This window comes from Carassius carassius, chromosome 18 (assembly GCF_963082965.1).
Source record: "Carassius carassius chromosome 18, fCarCar2.1, whole genome shotgun sequence".
NCBI classification, from domain to species: Eukaryota; Metazoa; Chordata; class Actinopteri; order Cypriniformes; family Cyprinidae; genus Carassius; species Carassius carassius.
Genome location: NC_081772.1, coordinates 4197981 through 4212661, shown reverse-complemented (window position 1 = coordinate 4212661; position 14681 = coordinate 4197981). Strand labels below are relative to the sequence as shown.

At 34.9% G+C, this 14681-nt stretch overlaps 2 protein-coding genes across 3 annotated transcripts; one reads left to right on the top strand and one right to left on the bottom strand.

Moving 5' to 3' along the window:
- The first annotated feature begins 3466 nt into the window (after positions 1 to 3466).
- Positions 3467 to 7836, top strand: LOC132092156 (trichohyalin-like). 2 transcript variants are annotated; one of them, XM_059498255.1, is made up of 5 exons: positions 3467 to 3640; positions 3860 to 3906; positions 3997 to 4090; positions 4499 to 6120; positions 7093 to 7836. In XM_059498255.1, the coding sequence occupies exons 1-5, from the start codon at positions 3595 to 3597 to the stop codon at positions 7147 to 7149; spliced, it is 1866 nt and encodes a 621-aa protein (XP_059354238.1). In that variant the 5' UTR covers positions 3467 to 3594; the 3' UTR covers positions 7150 to 7836. The 2 variants fall into 2 exon arrangements, with proteins under 2 accessions (XP_059354238.1, XP_059354237.1); XM_059498254.1 differs by having other exon boundaries at positions 4487 to 6120.
- Positions 7372 to 13899, bottom strand: LOC132092157 (tRNA (adenine(58)-N(1))-methyltransferase non-catalytic subunit TRM6-like). Its single transcript, XM_059498256.1, has 11 exons — positions 13611 to 13899; positions 13020 to 13150; positions 12822 to 12931; positions 12117 to 12208; positions 11945 to 12028; positions 11157 to 11281; positions 10553 to 10878; positions 9589 to 9674; positions 9183 to 9285; positions 8848 to 8934; positions 7372 to 8137 (listed from the first exon to the last, which is right to left on the bottom strand). Exons 1-11 carry the CDS (start codon positions 13718 to 13720, stop codon positions 7973 to 7975), a joined length of 1419 nt encoding a protein of 472 aa, XP_059354239.1. The 5' UTR covers positions 13721 to 13899; the 3' UTR covers positions 7372 to 7972.
- Positions 13900 to 14681: the final 782 nt, after the last annotated feature.

Sequence of the window (14681 nt, the reverse complement as noted above, 5' to 3'; positions counted from 1 at the left end):
TAAAGCGATTTCAAGGGAAAATAACTTTTCTACTGAGCAGTTTTACTGTCTACTTCAGTTTCTCTATTGTAGTCGGCATTATCTAGTCTGTCTGAATGCTTCAGCTCTCACACATATTCCTCCCAGGGGCTTTGATAATGAGAACAGGACTCAAGGCTGGAAAAGTGCAGATGTTTGCAGTCTTTCGGCACCTGCCTGTCTCACTTTGCCATTGTATCTGCTTACTGTATGTATTTCTCAGATCAGATGCTGTGGTACATTTATTAATAAACACACACAATTTTTACCATTTAAAGACTTGCATGTTGAATATATATTTAAAATGAATGCTGTTCTTTTGAACTGCTGTTATTTTAAATTGCAATAATATTACTTAGACTGTATATTATTGTTTTACTTTATTCTTGCTAAAATAAAATCACCTCTGAAATGTATAATTGATTGCTGTTACCCTGATGTAATAAAATACATCAGGGTTTGGTCTGGCAGGGATATCTGATGAGGCCCTGATCCATGTTAAAAAGGATTCTATATTTGTGTGTTATGGGATAAAAGAGTTGATTCAGTCCCAGATGATCACAAAGCAGGTTTCTGCAGCTTCTCATCAGTTAATGCACAAAAGAGCAGTGCTTTCTCTGCACACCTGCAGCAGTGCTTGTACTATAATAGAGTGCACACAGGTCTTTGGTTGTTGTTGCACCATTTACCCTGTAAAAACACCTGGACTCTCTAAACCTGCTCAAAGACCTATTGTGTTCACGGCTCCTTTTACCTAATTTCTCCCTGTTTTGTTTGTTGGATACATGTCTGATGTAGACCAGAGACCCACAAGAAGAAAATGATTTGTGTCTCAAATATAAATAAAGCCTGAAGGAGCCATGTTCGCATATGAAATATAGGCTACTATTTGATATTGTAAATCAATGAATAAATCTTACCTGTGGCAGTTAGCTGTTCGTAAATCTTAAAGGAGTTAAAACAAACAAATACAGTATTGTATCTTTTACATGTATTATATCTGAAGCAGTTTGTGGTATAATCCTTATTTTACTTGAAATATGAGTTTTAAAATCATTCTAATGAAATTCTAATTCTAAGGAGCTTCTTCTGTGCCATGTTGTTTTATAGACTGTAACATGTAATATCTGACATATATGTGGTGTATATGCTGACAAAGCGCTTTGGAGTTTCATGAGGGAGTTGTCACACAATATACTATCACCCAGCCTGAGACCACAGGCAATATTGATTATTAATTCAGCAATATAGCTTGTTTTATGATGCCAAGGATGTAAAAAAAAATAAAAAAAAAATGGAGAAGTTTAAAGCCAAGAATCTTCTGCCGGCCACTGCCTTTTGTTCCTGCATGCAAATGTCTTTGTTTAAATCCAAACAAACCTGACAATATTCGGGGGACCCATCTGAGCTCAACTCAGTTAGTAAATCAGCTGGTATGCACTAGGTATGCTTCACTTTGCACCCTGCATCTTATCCTCCCTGTTTATCATGTCTACATATGACTCCAAAAGCTTCATGCTTTTTTGTCTGAATAAATTATGAGCAGGGATTTGGCTGTAGAGGAAAGATGCCTGTATAATTGATTGCATTCAAGCTTCACAAGCATGATGGATATGTTGTGTTTTCGTTTTCTATGCCAGAGATCCGGATTTCCCCGGGGAGGGAGAGAGGTGACAATAAATATGATAAATACTGGGATGCTACAGACATTACTTGCTTCGTGTTCCGGTTTCTAACATAAAACAATAGTGCATGTTGAAATCCATTGGCTATGTAAGTATCACTTATTTATTCATGAGACTCATTATGCTGTCTTTAATTAAAATACATTTATCAGTGCTTCTCAGAGTCCGCCTGATAGTATCATAGCTCAGACAGATATCTAATTTGTCAAATGCAATGCCAAGCAGCTAGTTGTGTTTTATTAGAAACACTTTTGAGTTTTTGATTCTTAAGAAAATATATTTATATATATATATATATATATATATATATATATATATATATATATATATATATATATATATATATATATATCATACATCATACAAGCAGTCATTAGCTGTGTCAATTCTGACAAGTGGACAAGTTCTGACACTTAATAATTACAGATGTACTGTAATAAATGTAACTAATGACTAAACTCTAAGGTAAACAATTATATTTTGTATAGTTAGTCAACACCAAACATCTTAAAGAAACATTTAGAAAACGAAAGACACACTTTAAACGTGAATATGTAAACACACTAAAGTGATGATATGAAAATATCTAGTTTCATAAATATGCAGTTACACTGATATTAAAATATATGTTTTTATATGACCACCAAATTATGTAAAAAAGCATCATAAAACACATGTAACTTTTAAAGTACGGATAAATGTTTGCATGTCTTATCCTTCACTTTGCACCCTGTAACCCTTATAGGTTACAAAAATATTACTCTGAAACAAATTAGACATTTTGTCAGACAAGATGAAACCACTTTTGGAGGAGGTAGAAGAGTGAAATGTGCATTTTTGAGGGTAACAATACAATTTTATCTACTGTCAAGTTACTTAATTGAATTTTCTCACATGAACATTTAATGTCAAATTACCTTTCCTTCTCGTGCGTGAACCAGAAAACATCGCCACTAGCTTCCCTATTGGGGTTTGACAAACTAAAATGTGGCTCTTTCCTTGTTCTGCTTGTGTGGATGATAAATTAAAGCCTCTTTTTAACATTTCAAAACTCCGACTGCCTCGTGACGGTCCCGTTACCAAAGCAACCACAGCATCCCAGGAGCAATCCTTCTGCTGAAACTCAGAGCACCTGTACCAAAAATGAGTTTGTATTTTCACAATTCCCTCATGACACACACCATTTATAAATGAAGTGGGCGTCTGAGAGTTGCACAACATTCTGTCCGATTTCAAAGGAGATTTTTTCTTATGTACGATAATTTACAATTAGGCTATCATTATTTAGATATACGACGAACAGTTAATTAAATTAATAATAGTTCGCTGCAGGATCTCAAAGGGATTTAATGTCATTATTAAGTCGATGGTTTAGTGGTAGAGCATTGCGTTAACACCGCAAAAGGTCATGGGTTCAATTCCTGAGCACACAAATGTATAGCCTAAATGCACTGTAAGTGGCTTTGGATAAAAGCTTTTTTTCTTGTACCCAAATACACAAGATCACTGTCCTGAAATATCACCAATTACTGGAAGGTCGATTTTATGTAATTCAACGCATAAACTCTTGGGCTAGATGACACAGCTGAATATAAATTAAAAATATATAAATAAACATGACAGCCTACTTTTCAATGCCATGCATAGGCTAGAGTGATTTTTTTTTAAATCATTAAAGCGGGGGTGGTGGGGTCTCATTAAGGATTCACTTTAGTCGTGACGTAAGCAACTCACGAGTTCAGACCCTGCGTGTCCCACCGCGAGCTCAAAACAGACGCAGCGCGCGCTCCTTTCTGCAGCACGCGAAACGGAGGTCCTGTCTGCTGCTTGAGACTGCAAAGGCAAAATCAGTTTCGGATAAAATCAAGAGCCGAAAACATCTGTGAGCATCATGAAGTTTGCAGCTTTAGTATGCTTCGTTGCTTTCTTCGCTGCAGGTAAGTGTAAACAAATAATAATTGAATAAATGATTTCAGCACCACGGTCAGCGACAAGACAGTTTGCTGCGGAACAAATAGTAGGGCTACATCACGATGGAAATTTTCTTTAAGCGGCCTTTGCACGAGTAAAACGTATGGATAATTGGTGATATCGAGATGAATAAGCTTTTGCATTGCGATTTGCACAAATATAATTCAAGGCTTTTACTATCCCAGATGGAGGGTCCAAACCAGTTGAACAGCAGAGCCAAAGAGAGGACCTGGTATGCTGTAGCTTCTATGTCTATAAGAGAAAAAATAACCAATCCATTTATTGTTGTACTCCTTTTGGTTAAAGTATATTTTATTTTCAGCTTACCCAGTGTTTAGTTCACATCTTTTCAAAGGCGCTGTATAAGAGTGATGATACTCCGCTGGATCCAGAATGCAAAAACATCCTTACATCAGGTATGTTACTTTGCACTTTCCCACTGTGTTGCTTTATTGTGTTATTGAGGAGAACATTTGATTTATAAGTAAATGAACTCAAATGGAGAATTTGTATCCAGGTTATTTTTAGCATAAATCTGTTTGATCTTACATTTAAATTCATTAATTTTATCCTTTGGACATAACGTGAGAACAGTCAGACAATATTATTGTCACATGCAGCTTCTAACCTCAGTACATTGTGCTAGGAGGATGAGACTGTTATGGGTCAGTGGTTTCACTCTAAGACTGTGGAATAATAATTGGATGTATTCATGCCGTGTATAAGCAATGGTGTGAAAATGAGTTTTGACTACGAGTCATTTGCATGAGTGTTTTGTGTCCATTTTTATCTCTCCATGAATCTTGGATTAGGTCATTCCTTAGTTGTGAAAAAAGAAGAAGACACTCTAAAACCAGCTCAAGAAGAGCTTAAAAAACTAAGAGGAGAGTCTAAAGTCAAGAAGGAGAAAATCCTAGAGGATCTTCTCAAAGCTGACAAACGGGAGGAGCTGGATGACGAACGCAGCCAGGAAGAGTTCCCAAGTTTTGTTAAAAGAAGAATCAAAGACAGCCGTGAGGAAACGGACAATGAACTTAGCCAGGAAGAGTTTCCAAGTTTTATGAAAAGAAGAATCAAAGAAAAAAGTGATGAGCTGAGTGATGAACGAAGCCAGGAAGAGTTTCCAAGTTTTATTAAAAGAAGAATGGAAGAAAAACGTGATGAACTAGATGATGAACGAAGTCAGGAAGAGTTCCCAAGTTTCTATAAAAGAGGCAACAAGCATAAAAGAGAAGATTCTGATGATGAGAGAAGCCAAGAAGAATTTCCCCAAAAAAGATATTTTTCCGTCCTCTACAAACGGGATAATCCTGATGAGGAGCGCAGCCAAGAGGAATTTCCTGTATATGAATATAAAAGAAGTCATCTTCTGACCAGCAGAGAAAAACGTGAAGAGCCGGACTATGATAGAAGCCAAGAAGATTTCCCAATTTACACCCACAAAAGAAACCATGGGGATGGAGAAGAAGAGGATGAGGAGAGTGAGGAAAGAGAGAAGCGGATCTGGAAGCCATCACATAGATACCACCACAAGAAAAAGCACCACAAACGCAATGAGAATGAGGATTTTGAAGAACCAGACTATGATAGAAGTCAAGAAGACTTCCCAAGCTACAGCCAAAAAAGGAGTCAATGGGATGGAGGGCATCTAAAGCCAAATAAACACCTGCAGAATGAGCAACTTAATGAGGACTTAAACTCGCAGGAAAAAAGATCTGAAGAATCAGAAGAGGTAGATGGGGATATCGCAAAGCGATACTGGAAACCCACCCATAGATACCACCATAAGAAACACCACAAACGGGACTCATCTGAAGAGGATTATGAGGAAAGACCCTTGGAAAAAAGGAATGAGGACTCGGAGGATAGTGAGGAAATGGACAAAAGGATCTGGAAGCCCACACACAGATATCATCACAAGAAGCTTCATCACAAGCGTGGCGACTCCATAGAGTCTGAGGACGAAAATGAACCCATCTCAGAGAAGACTCGGAGTCTCCATGACTCAACAGATGCTGCCTTCAAGCACCATTCACCTAAAGAGGAAAAACAGGAAATTGCCCACGAGCTTAATGAAAAGAGACATCCATTAACCACCCAAGAGGAAGAAGATGAGCTGAAGAAAGGACACCAGAGTTCAGCAGAGGAGAAGCAGGACAGAGATGCTGCATTGAGGTACCTAACAAAAAAGAAGAATGAGTTACAGGAACGTCTACTTAACAAAGGTGACGTCTATGAGAAGCGTTCCCCATGGATTTACAGAGGATACGATCATCCAGCCTGGTACAAAAGAGGCCATAATGTGGGTGAGAGCACTGACCAGCACCCCTACCATAAACTAGAGGACCTCGCCGAGAGTCTCCGGTACAAAAGAGGCATACTTACTCAGGAGTCACCCGAGGAGGAAGTGGGTGTCCCCCAACAGAAGCTTCTCACACCAGAGGAGGTATGGTCTGATCTGTCCTAGTGACCGTACACACAGTTTTTTTGTACATTTTTTCTGACAACACATATTTTTGGGGTCTCCTTATTCTAAATCAACTCATAAACTTGTTTGTAGAGACACCAGGTCCTGAACGGGTGTGTCAGATAAAAGATATTCATAATGAGCACTGTTAGGGAATTTTTAGCAATGCAAATACACCTGAGGATTGTTTAAAAATCACAGGTGGATGTGTTGTAGGAGGTTGGAAATACGCTGTCCACTGCACTAGGTTTCACAATCCCAATTTAAGAAATTGCCCCACTGAGCCCTAAAGTCTACATGTTAAATTACAAATCTGCATAAAGAAAGCATTCACTAACCTAAGTTGTTTAGTACTAGACAGGGTTGTATTGGAAGCAACGAACAACATTAACACAATCAAGACTTGCTTCATGGAGTTCTTGAAAAAAACAAGGCCATATTTTTCCGCTTCAAGGAACTTTTCTGTATCTCTGCTTGCTAGACTACAACATGGATAAGTTGACAGAGGACGTGGGGTTAGGGTTAGGGCTACCTTTCAGTTCTTTAGACCATTAAACTCTAGCTGCACCAAAAAGCGTTAACCTCCTAGCAACTCTCAGGTGACTACTTAAGCCAAATGTTGTGCTATTACAAGGACATCAGAGTTATCTGATATACCTGCAAACTACAAAGTAATATTGCATTTACTTAAGGGTGTAGAGGGATAGGCTAAGAGCATCATTCCTCTTCATGACAGGGATACTGAATAACTAAAGGTACTTCTCTATTCCTACTGGGAATGTGGAAACAGGATATTTAATTGACTAGAGCAACCAAATTTCTATCAATCATAAAGAAACAACCCAATTTATGCCAGACTGCAACAACGGCAAAAACAGCACAAAACAACTCTGGGGACTGATTAAGGCAATTGTTTTTAAGAATCACTTAATTCTTGTTCTTTTCTTTCAGTTAAAAGAACTTGAGAAACTGGCCTCTGTGGATCAACAGATGAAAGAGACAACTTAATCATTCCTAGAACCCGCTGAAACATCATCTTCTTGCGCTGCCTGATTTGATTTGCCATATGCTTTATGTGTGCTTACTTGGGCTGCTTTAGATGAATGCATTATTATATGTTGTACCCGATTACAACTGCATTAGACTTTTGTTATTGTGTATATCAATGTTTAACGTCAGAGTCTTAGAAGCAAGACAGTCTATAAATGGAAGAAAAAAAGCTTGATGATGTTATGTGCATCATTTTTCTCTTTATTACATTCTAAAATAACAAAAAATGATCATGTACTATTGACTGCAAATTTGTCTGCATTTTAGAGCATGCTACTACTTTACAACTGTGAAAAAAAAACACAGTATGTTGAAACATTTCTGTTGTTCTTTATGGCCTTCAACAGAACCTCTGCTTACTTGTTTGCGTTTAATAAAATGTGTAATTATGGGACCAAAGCCGATTAATGCATCTATCATGTTTTAATGCGGGAAACCTTTTGAAAATGATTAAAAACAGATACATATACAGGTTACTTGTGCAATGATGCATTTTGTAAGCAAAACTTGGTTATTCGCCAAGTGCAGAGGATGCCGAAAAAAGCAGCACATTTCCTTCCTCCACATCTTGCTAAATAAGAACAAAATAAATAAGGATGAGCACATTTATTTAGCTCTTAAATGCAAATCTATTAAAAAAAGAAACCAAAAAACAGTAGATAACAGACTTTGAATAATAAAGCTGTGCAACTCATAAAGAGAATAAAGCACTGGCTGAATGTGTGAGTCCAACACTGATTTGTTTTTGTTTTTTTCACTTAAGTTAAACTAAACTAATTGCCTAGGCAGAACTAATCTCATCCAGTTTCAGCCTCTTGGCAACAGGCTCCTCTGATTTGTGCTGATTCCTAGCTTTGGCAGCGTCTGCAGCGACCGTGGTTCCTGACAGGAGATACCCTCCACCTCCACTCATGAGCAGCACTGGATGAGTCCGATTGGGCAGCACCTGAAACAATGATACAGAAGTGAATACGAAGTCAAAGCCTTTTAGGGGTGTGTGGTAAGACCAAAATCTTATTTCACAGCATGACTCATCTAATATAATAGTAATTACATCGAAATGTATCAGTTTTTGCTGAAAATGCAACAAAAAAAGGTTTACACATATATAACCATGCCAATGCAAATTTTTGCATAAATGAGCAAATATTAAATATTTATTAAATATGCATTTATTTGATCAAGACACAGCAAAAACAGTAATATTGTGACATATTACAATTTAAAATAACTTTTTTCTATTTTAATAAATGTCAAAATGTAATTTATTCCAGTGATACAAAACTGAATTTACAGCATCATTACTCCAGTCTTCAGTGTCACATAATCCTTAAGAAATCATTCTAATATGCTGATTTGCTGCTCAAATGACATTTATTATTAATGATATATCAATGTTTAAAAAGGTTGTGCTGCCTAATATTTTAGCAGAAATGGTCAATTCTTTTTCAGGATTAATATAAAGTTTATATTATATTTAATCATCAATTTGATGCAGCCTTGAAGAATAAAAGTATTCATTCCTTTCTTAAAAAAAAAAAAAATAGTTCTGACCTCAAGCTTTTGCACAGTAGTGTAAATAAAAAGATTAATAACAAAAAGTCTGGGATTAGAGCAAAAACAACTCTCTGTGTATAGGATGAAGTAAAGAATTACCTGGTAATGCCTGAGCCAGGAATCTGTTAATCTGAGACTGATTGCTCCTCCTTGTTCCCTGAGTTTTGTGTAACACTCAATCAGTGGCTGTCCAAAAGAGATCAGACAGTAAATATTGCAGAAAGCACTTATTAAAACACTTGACTCAAACTGAATATACAAATCTTTTTAAAGCGATGGTACACTCTGCTATTATGGTACTATTTAGGCCTTCTGGGAACTTGACAAAAAGTGGCAAAATACATGCAAAATACCAGACATTTCGACATTTTGCTAAATTACAAGTTTGGAATAACTGCCTCTATAACAGCACTTGCCAAACCAATCCGTTTTACCTCTCTGTACTGGCAGTACACTACGAACGGTCGTGATGGAGCGATGAACTTCAGCAGACACATTAACATAGGACAGGGGTGGAAGCGACTAGCTATCACCAACCTGAAACAAACAAACCTTTCAGTCAGCTTGCCCATATTAACTAGGTGAATCACTGGAGGACTGCTTACAAAACAGCTTAAAAATCAATGACAGGATCAATCTCATCAATATCACCATACATCACGTTTCCCTCTTTTGAAATCATATTCAAAATGTGCACTTAATCATGTTATGGACTAGTAAGAGATTTAAAATGTTTACAAGTTTTAAATGCATTTAGGGTTGGACAATACAGTTAAAAATAATCTTGTTGCTATATAAAAGAAAGCGCATTTATTATTTCTTTTACAACACAAAACATACCCATCTGCATTTCTGCCCTCTAATAGAGCTGCAGCTGAAGCTAACTTCTTCCTCTTCTCCTCCATCTTCACCTTTTTCTCTTGAGCCTGTAATGTTAGAAAGATCAATTAAATATGTGTGACATTTTAGAAAAACTCTTAAAAGACACTTTTCCCACCATGACTAGTTTCCCATTAAGAATGCTCAGAAGTGTATATACAGGCATCGCATAAACGTTCACACATTTCACCTCAAGATGCTCTTCTTTTAATCTTTTGTCTCCTTGGTAACGATGTAGAATTTTGAAAACTATCAAAAGGGCAAATTGATCGATCATTGAAAAAAAGTACACCACAACAGAGAAACAGTTGTAATTTGAGTACAGAATAAAAAATTAACTTTTTTTTTCCGTTTGTTTATTAAGTTGTTTGTTAAAATTATTAAATTAAAATATTTATATTAAATCACATTAATATTTTAAAATAGAAAGTTCTGGGCTTGGATCAAATACAATGCATTTTTACATTTATTTTATTGTGTTTATTTAGATTTGTTTAAATGATGACATATATTTAAAATTATTTAAATTATATTTTAAAAAGGGACATTGTGGTCTTTGAACAAATGTACTATATATTTAAATAGTTTGTGTTTATTTTTGCTTTTTGTTTAAATCAGCAACTTTTGAAAGTAATAATTATTATTAAATTTATTTAAATTCAATTCATATTTTACAATGGAAAGTTTAAGTCTTTGATTAAATATATATAGTTTTAGCTTTTTATTTAAATGATCATATAATTATATTAAAAAAGTTCTAACTAATATTTAGAACTATTTCAATTATATTTATTATTTTAAAATGGATTTTTAAAAAGGTTTGGTCTTAGACGACAATAAAGCAAAAGCAGTTAAATGATGAAGACATGGAAAAAGTTTCCAAGATTCTATTCTATTATTCTATTAATAATGAGAAAAATCGTACCTTCTTTTCTCGCAGTCTTTCTCTCTCCACTCTCCTCATTTCCTCTTGCGGGTCGATGCTGGCCTCCATGCTCTGAGGTTCTGAGCTCTTCTCCTCAGACACAGCTGAGGTTTCCTGAGTGGACTCGGATTGACCGTTCCCGCTGCCACTGGCCTCAGAATCGGCGTCCTTCTCTGACAGATCCAGGGTTCTCGCTAGCAGAGCGTTAACTTTGCATAAAGGGAACTCATGCAGCATCTCATGGAAGTGCGACGGAAAGCCGAAGCTCTCCATGCCGGCTCTCGTTGGGCCTCCCCCGGGATACATCTGAATCACTGAACCAAAACCTGAGAAACAGAAACATCTGGATCATCAGCACAGTGTAAGAGTAGTTGACTAATACAAGATTTTCTAAATATGGGTAACCAAACAGTTGATGGTCCCTACTATTTTTTGTCATATTATGGAAGTCACCAACTGTTTGGTTACCCATATTCTTCAAAACAGTTTTTCATGTTCAACAGAAGAAAGAAACTCATACAGGTTTGGAGCAACTTGAGGGTGGGTAAATATGACACAATTTTCATTATGGGGTGAACGATCCCGTTAAGTAAAGTGTGATTACCTCCCATTCGCTCCATCACCGAGCCCAACACAAGTCCAGCACAGGTCTCAAAAACAAGAATTTTACTGCCAGCGTGGATGTTACCCAGAGTCAAAATCTGAGCCAATGTGTCGTACCGTAGGTGACTAAATTAGATACAAATATTGACAATAGAGTAAAAATGTTTTCAAATGTACATGTTTTCCCAAACAGGGAAATCATATTAATGTGAAAAAAATATATAATAATTTTTCTTATATATTTATATATATATATATAGTGTTTTTTGTGCATGTGATTTGACCATTAACCAACATCAGAGAATCACATTGTTGTTAATGCTAACTAAAACTGAAATTAAATCTAAAATAATAAAATGACTAAAATAGAAATAAAAATAAACTGATAGCTAAAAATATGTATTTATATAAAACAAACTAATAAATTAATAATAATAATAAACTAAAAATGTCAAAAGCACATACAAATTAAATAAACAGAATGAAAACTGAAAAAAATATATATATATATGCAAATTATTAATACATACTATATATACTATTTATACTGTATATAAATCATACTTTATTATTTATTAAAAAAAAAAAAAAAAAAACCCTGGAGAAAGGTGACAATGCAAATATGTTTATAACTTGGCAAAATATCAACCTAAATCTTCCAGTAAATATTTCAAAGGGGTTTGGATGCCAAATAATTTTGGAAGTACCTGTACTAAAATATATATTATTTAATTTAACTCATCAATTATTTCATGTAAATGACTGAAGTATTTCTTTATGTTCACATGCCATATTTTCCCTGGTTCTCTGCCGTGGTACATCATGGCAAGGAGTCGAGTGGAGGGTTTCAGGATTGTTATGTCACTCTCGTACCTGTACACATAAAAGCAATGTACTTTCTAAGATTTATATTTTCCATGTTATTGCTAAAATAAATAATAACAATGATAAATAAACTCACTTTTTCTTTTTCTTCTTGATGTATTTCTCTTGAGCAAATTCAGTTTTGCCCTTGAATGTTGTACTGTTGTCTATGAGCTGCTGAACAATCTCCTTTAACACGCATGAAAGGACACTATTTGTAAGCTCATACGAACACATAAACACCTTCATGAATAACAGCACAACTTTCCCAGCCTGCTGTCGATATATATATAAATAAGTAAAGACAATACATTATATAAGTACAATATATTTGTCAATATATACGACAAAATATTTCTACAACTCCACAAGAAAAATTAAGTTGTATTCACATATTTATATCATGCACTTATAACAACAACTATTAGACAATAATACCTAAAAAAAAATATTATTAAAGTAATACATAAATCCTTTATGCAATATCAAAAAGGGTGGGGGGATGGGAGGTATTTGAAAAATAATTATTCCAACTAATATTATTTTATATTCTTTAAGTTTAGAGGTGCCCATATGTGCCCATAGAGGTGATGTCATATATACACATATATATATTTACATTTGTAAATATGTGTGTGTGTGTGTGTGTGTGTGTGTATATAAATAACAGCTAGTAAAAAAGAGAAGGGGCCGTTACTTTTTCAAATTAATAATAATAATTAAAAAAAAAGAAAATAGAAAATCTAGCTCAGAATGGTTTTGGTTAACATGCATCCCTAGAAAACTTTCCTCAGGTACATACCTGACCCTTCAGCCCTTGCTCTTTCAGAGTTTCAATATCATCTCTAGTCAGTTTCTGAGAACTGCCATCATCCACAATATGTCTGTTATCCTGGCCTGCTTCCTTAGAATCTGTGACAGTAGAAACATTAGATCGTCTCAGCAGAAAGAAAATAAACTTAACCACAGATAACGACATAAATCCACACAGCATCATTACCCAAGGAGTCTCCGGAGTGTTTAGCTGCTTTGAGTTTGAGTGAACCTCCGGCTTCGATTTCAAACCTGGTCCCGAACAGCTGCCCGACCGCATTGTCCAAGAAGAACCACTGCTTCTCAAAGACCACTTTCCTGAAAGACAAAATACACAATGAGTCAAACCAAAGCGAATGAGGCGAGCACAAGCACTTAACAGTAGTCAAATGTGAATATTAGACTTCGTTCTATGAATTATCACATTTAACAGATAAGATTATTACTCATCACTCCATACATTAATGGTTATGTTTTACAGTGTTTGCCTTTAAAATATACACTGGGCAAGACTATTGAAAACAATATTTTTTTTTTTTTTTCAGAACAATTTGAGTGAAAAGTTTAGTATCAAATTTGACATTAAGTCTTAATATTTGTTATGATCTCTTTTTGCAGATACAGAAACATTGCAGAATGCAATAGCCTTCATGTCTTGTACGTTTAACATATTAGTATTTCTTTTCAGCTTTTAGATCCCACTGTATACAAAACCCCAACTCCTCTAGACTAAACTCATAAGATCAGATTTAATTCCAGTTTTATTTGTTTGACTCACTTTTTATTTTCGACCTGCACTGATTTGAAGACATCCCCTCTCTTCAGGACAACATAGTCTCTGTAACTGATTCTGCTCTCTACATCACTGTCATTTTCACACTCTGCCATTTACTGCGATCGACGTGGATAAAGATCGACCGGAGAATATTTAGAAACAAGTTCACAATTTAACTAACACAACGCAAAAGTGGTAATGTCTATGACTACAAATAGATCAGTAATTTCACACAAGAGATGTTTCTTTCCCCACGTGTGTTCTACCACTTCCTGTTCCGACAGGCCAGTTAATCAAACGCTGATTTGATTTCCAGAGCACCAGTCAGCCAGGAAGACTAGTACATCACAGATCATAGCGATTTTAGTCAGTTAAAATTAACATGTGTTTAATCTCTTATTTATTGAAATGAATGAACTTCACATTAAGTTTATATCAACAAAAAACATAACCATGGTTATCTGGAAATTATCACGTGATGGTATTTCGGTACTGCCACTGTACTTCATTTATATGAGTAAAAAATATGATATGACCTATATTATTATTATTAAAATATGATATAACCGATATTATGGTAATCGTTACTAAAATATGAGTACTTCCAACATAAAAGTGGAAATATTACACGTACATTATTTATGTACAATTGTATCCTACTCGGTCCTATTATTCAAAACTAAAGGGTAAATCTATGTCTGATTTATCCTATTAAAAAATCATATTCGGCACGTGTGACTACAGGATTAAATAAAACTAAAATCATGAAGAAGTACTTTTCGTTACTTCTTATTTTCATTTAAGTACTACAATAAATAGACAACAACAACAACAACAAAAACTAATTTTATTAAATAAATGAATAAAAACTGAATAGACATTTTAAAAACTAATAAAATTGACAAAAAAAACACTACAAAATAACTAAAACTAGTTCAATTTAAAGGAAACAGAAAATGTAAAAATAAAAGTTAATTATAAATACTATAAAAGTATTGATGATATTTAAAATGCACTGCTATATCGTTTTTAGAAACATAAATTAAACAGCTGCTAAATATATTTTAAGTGTAA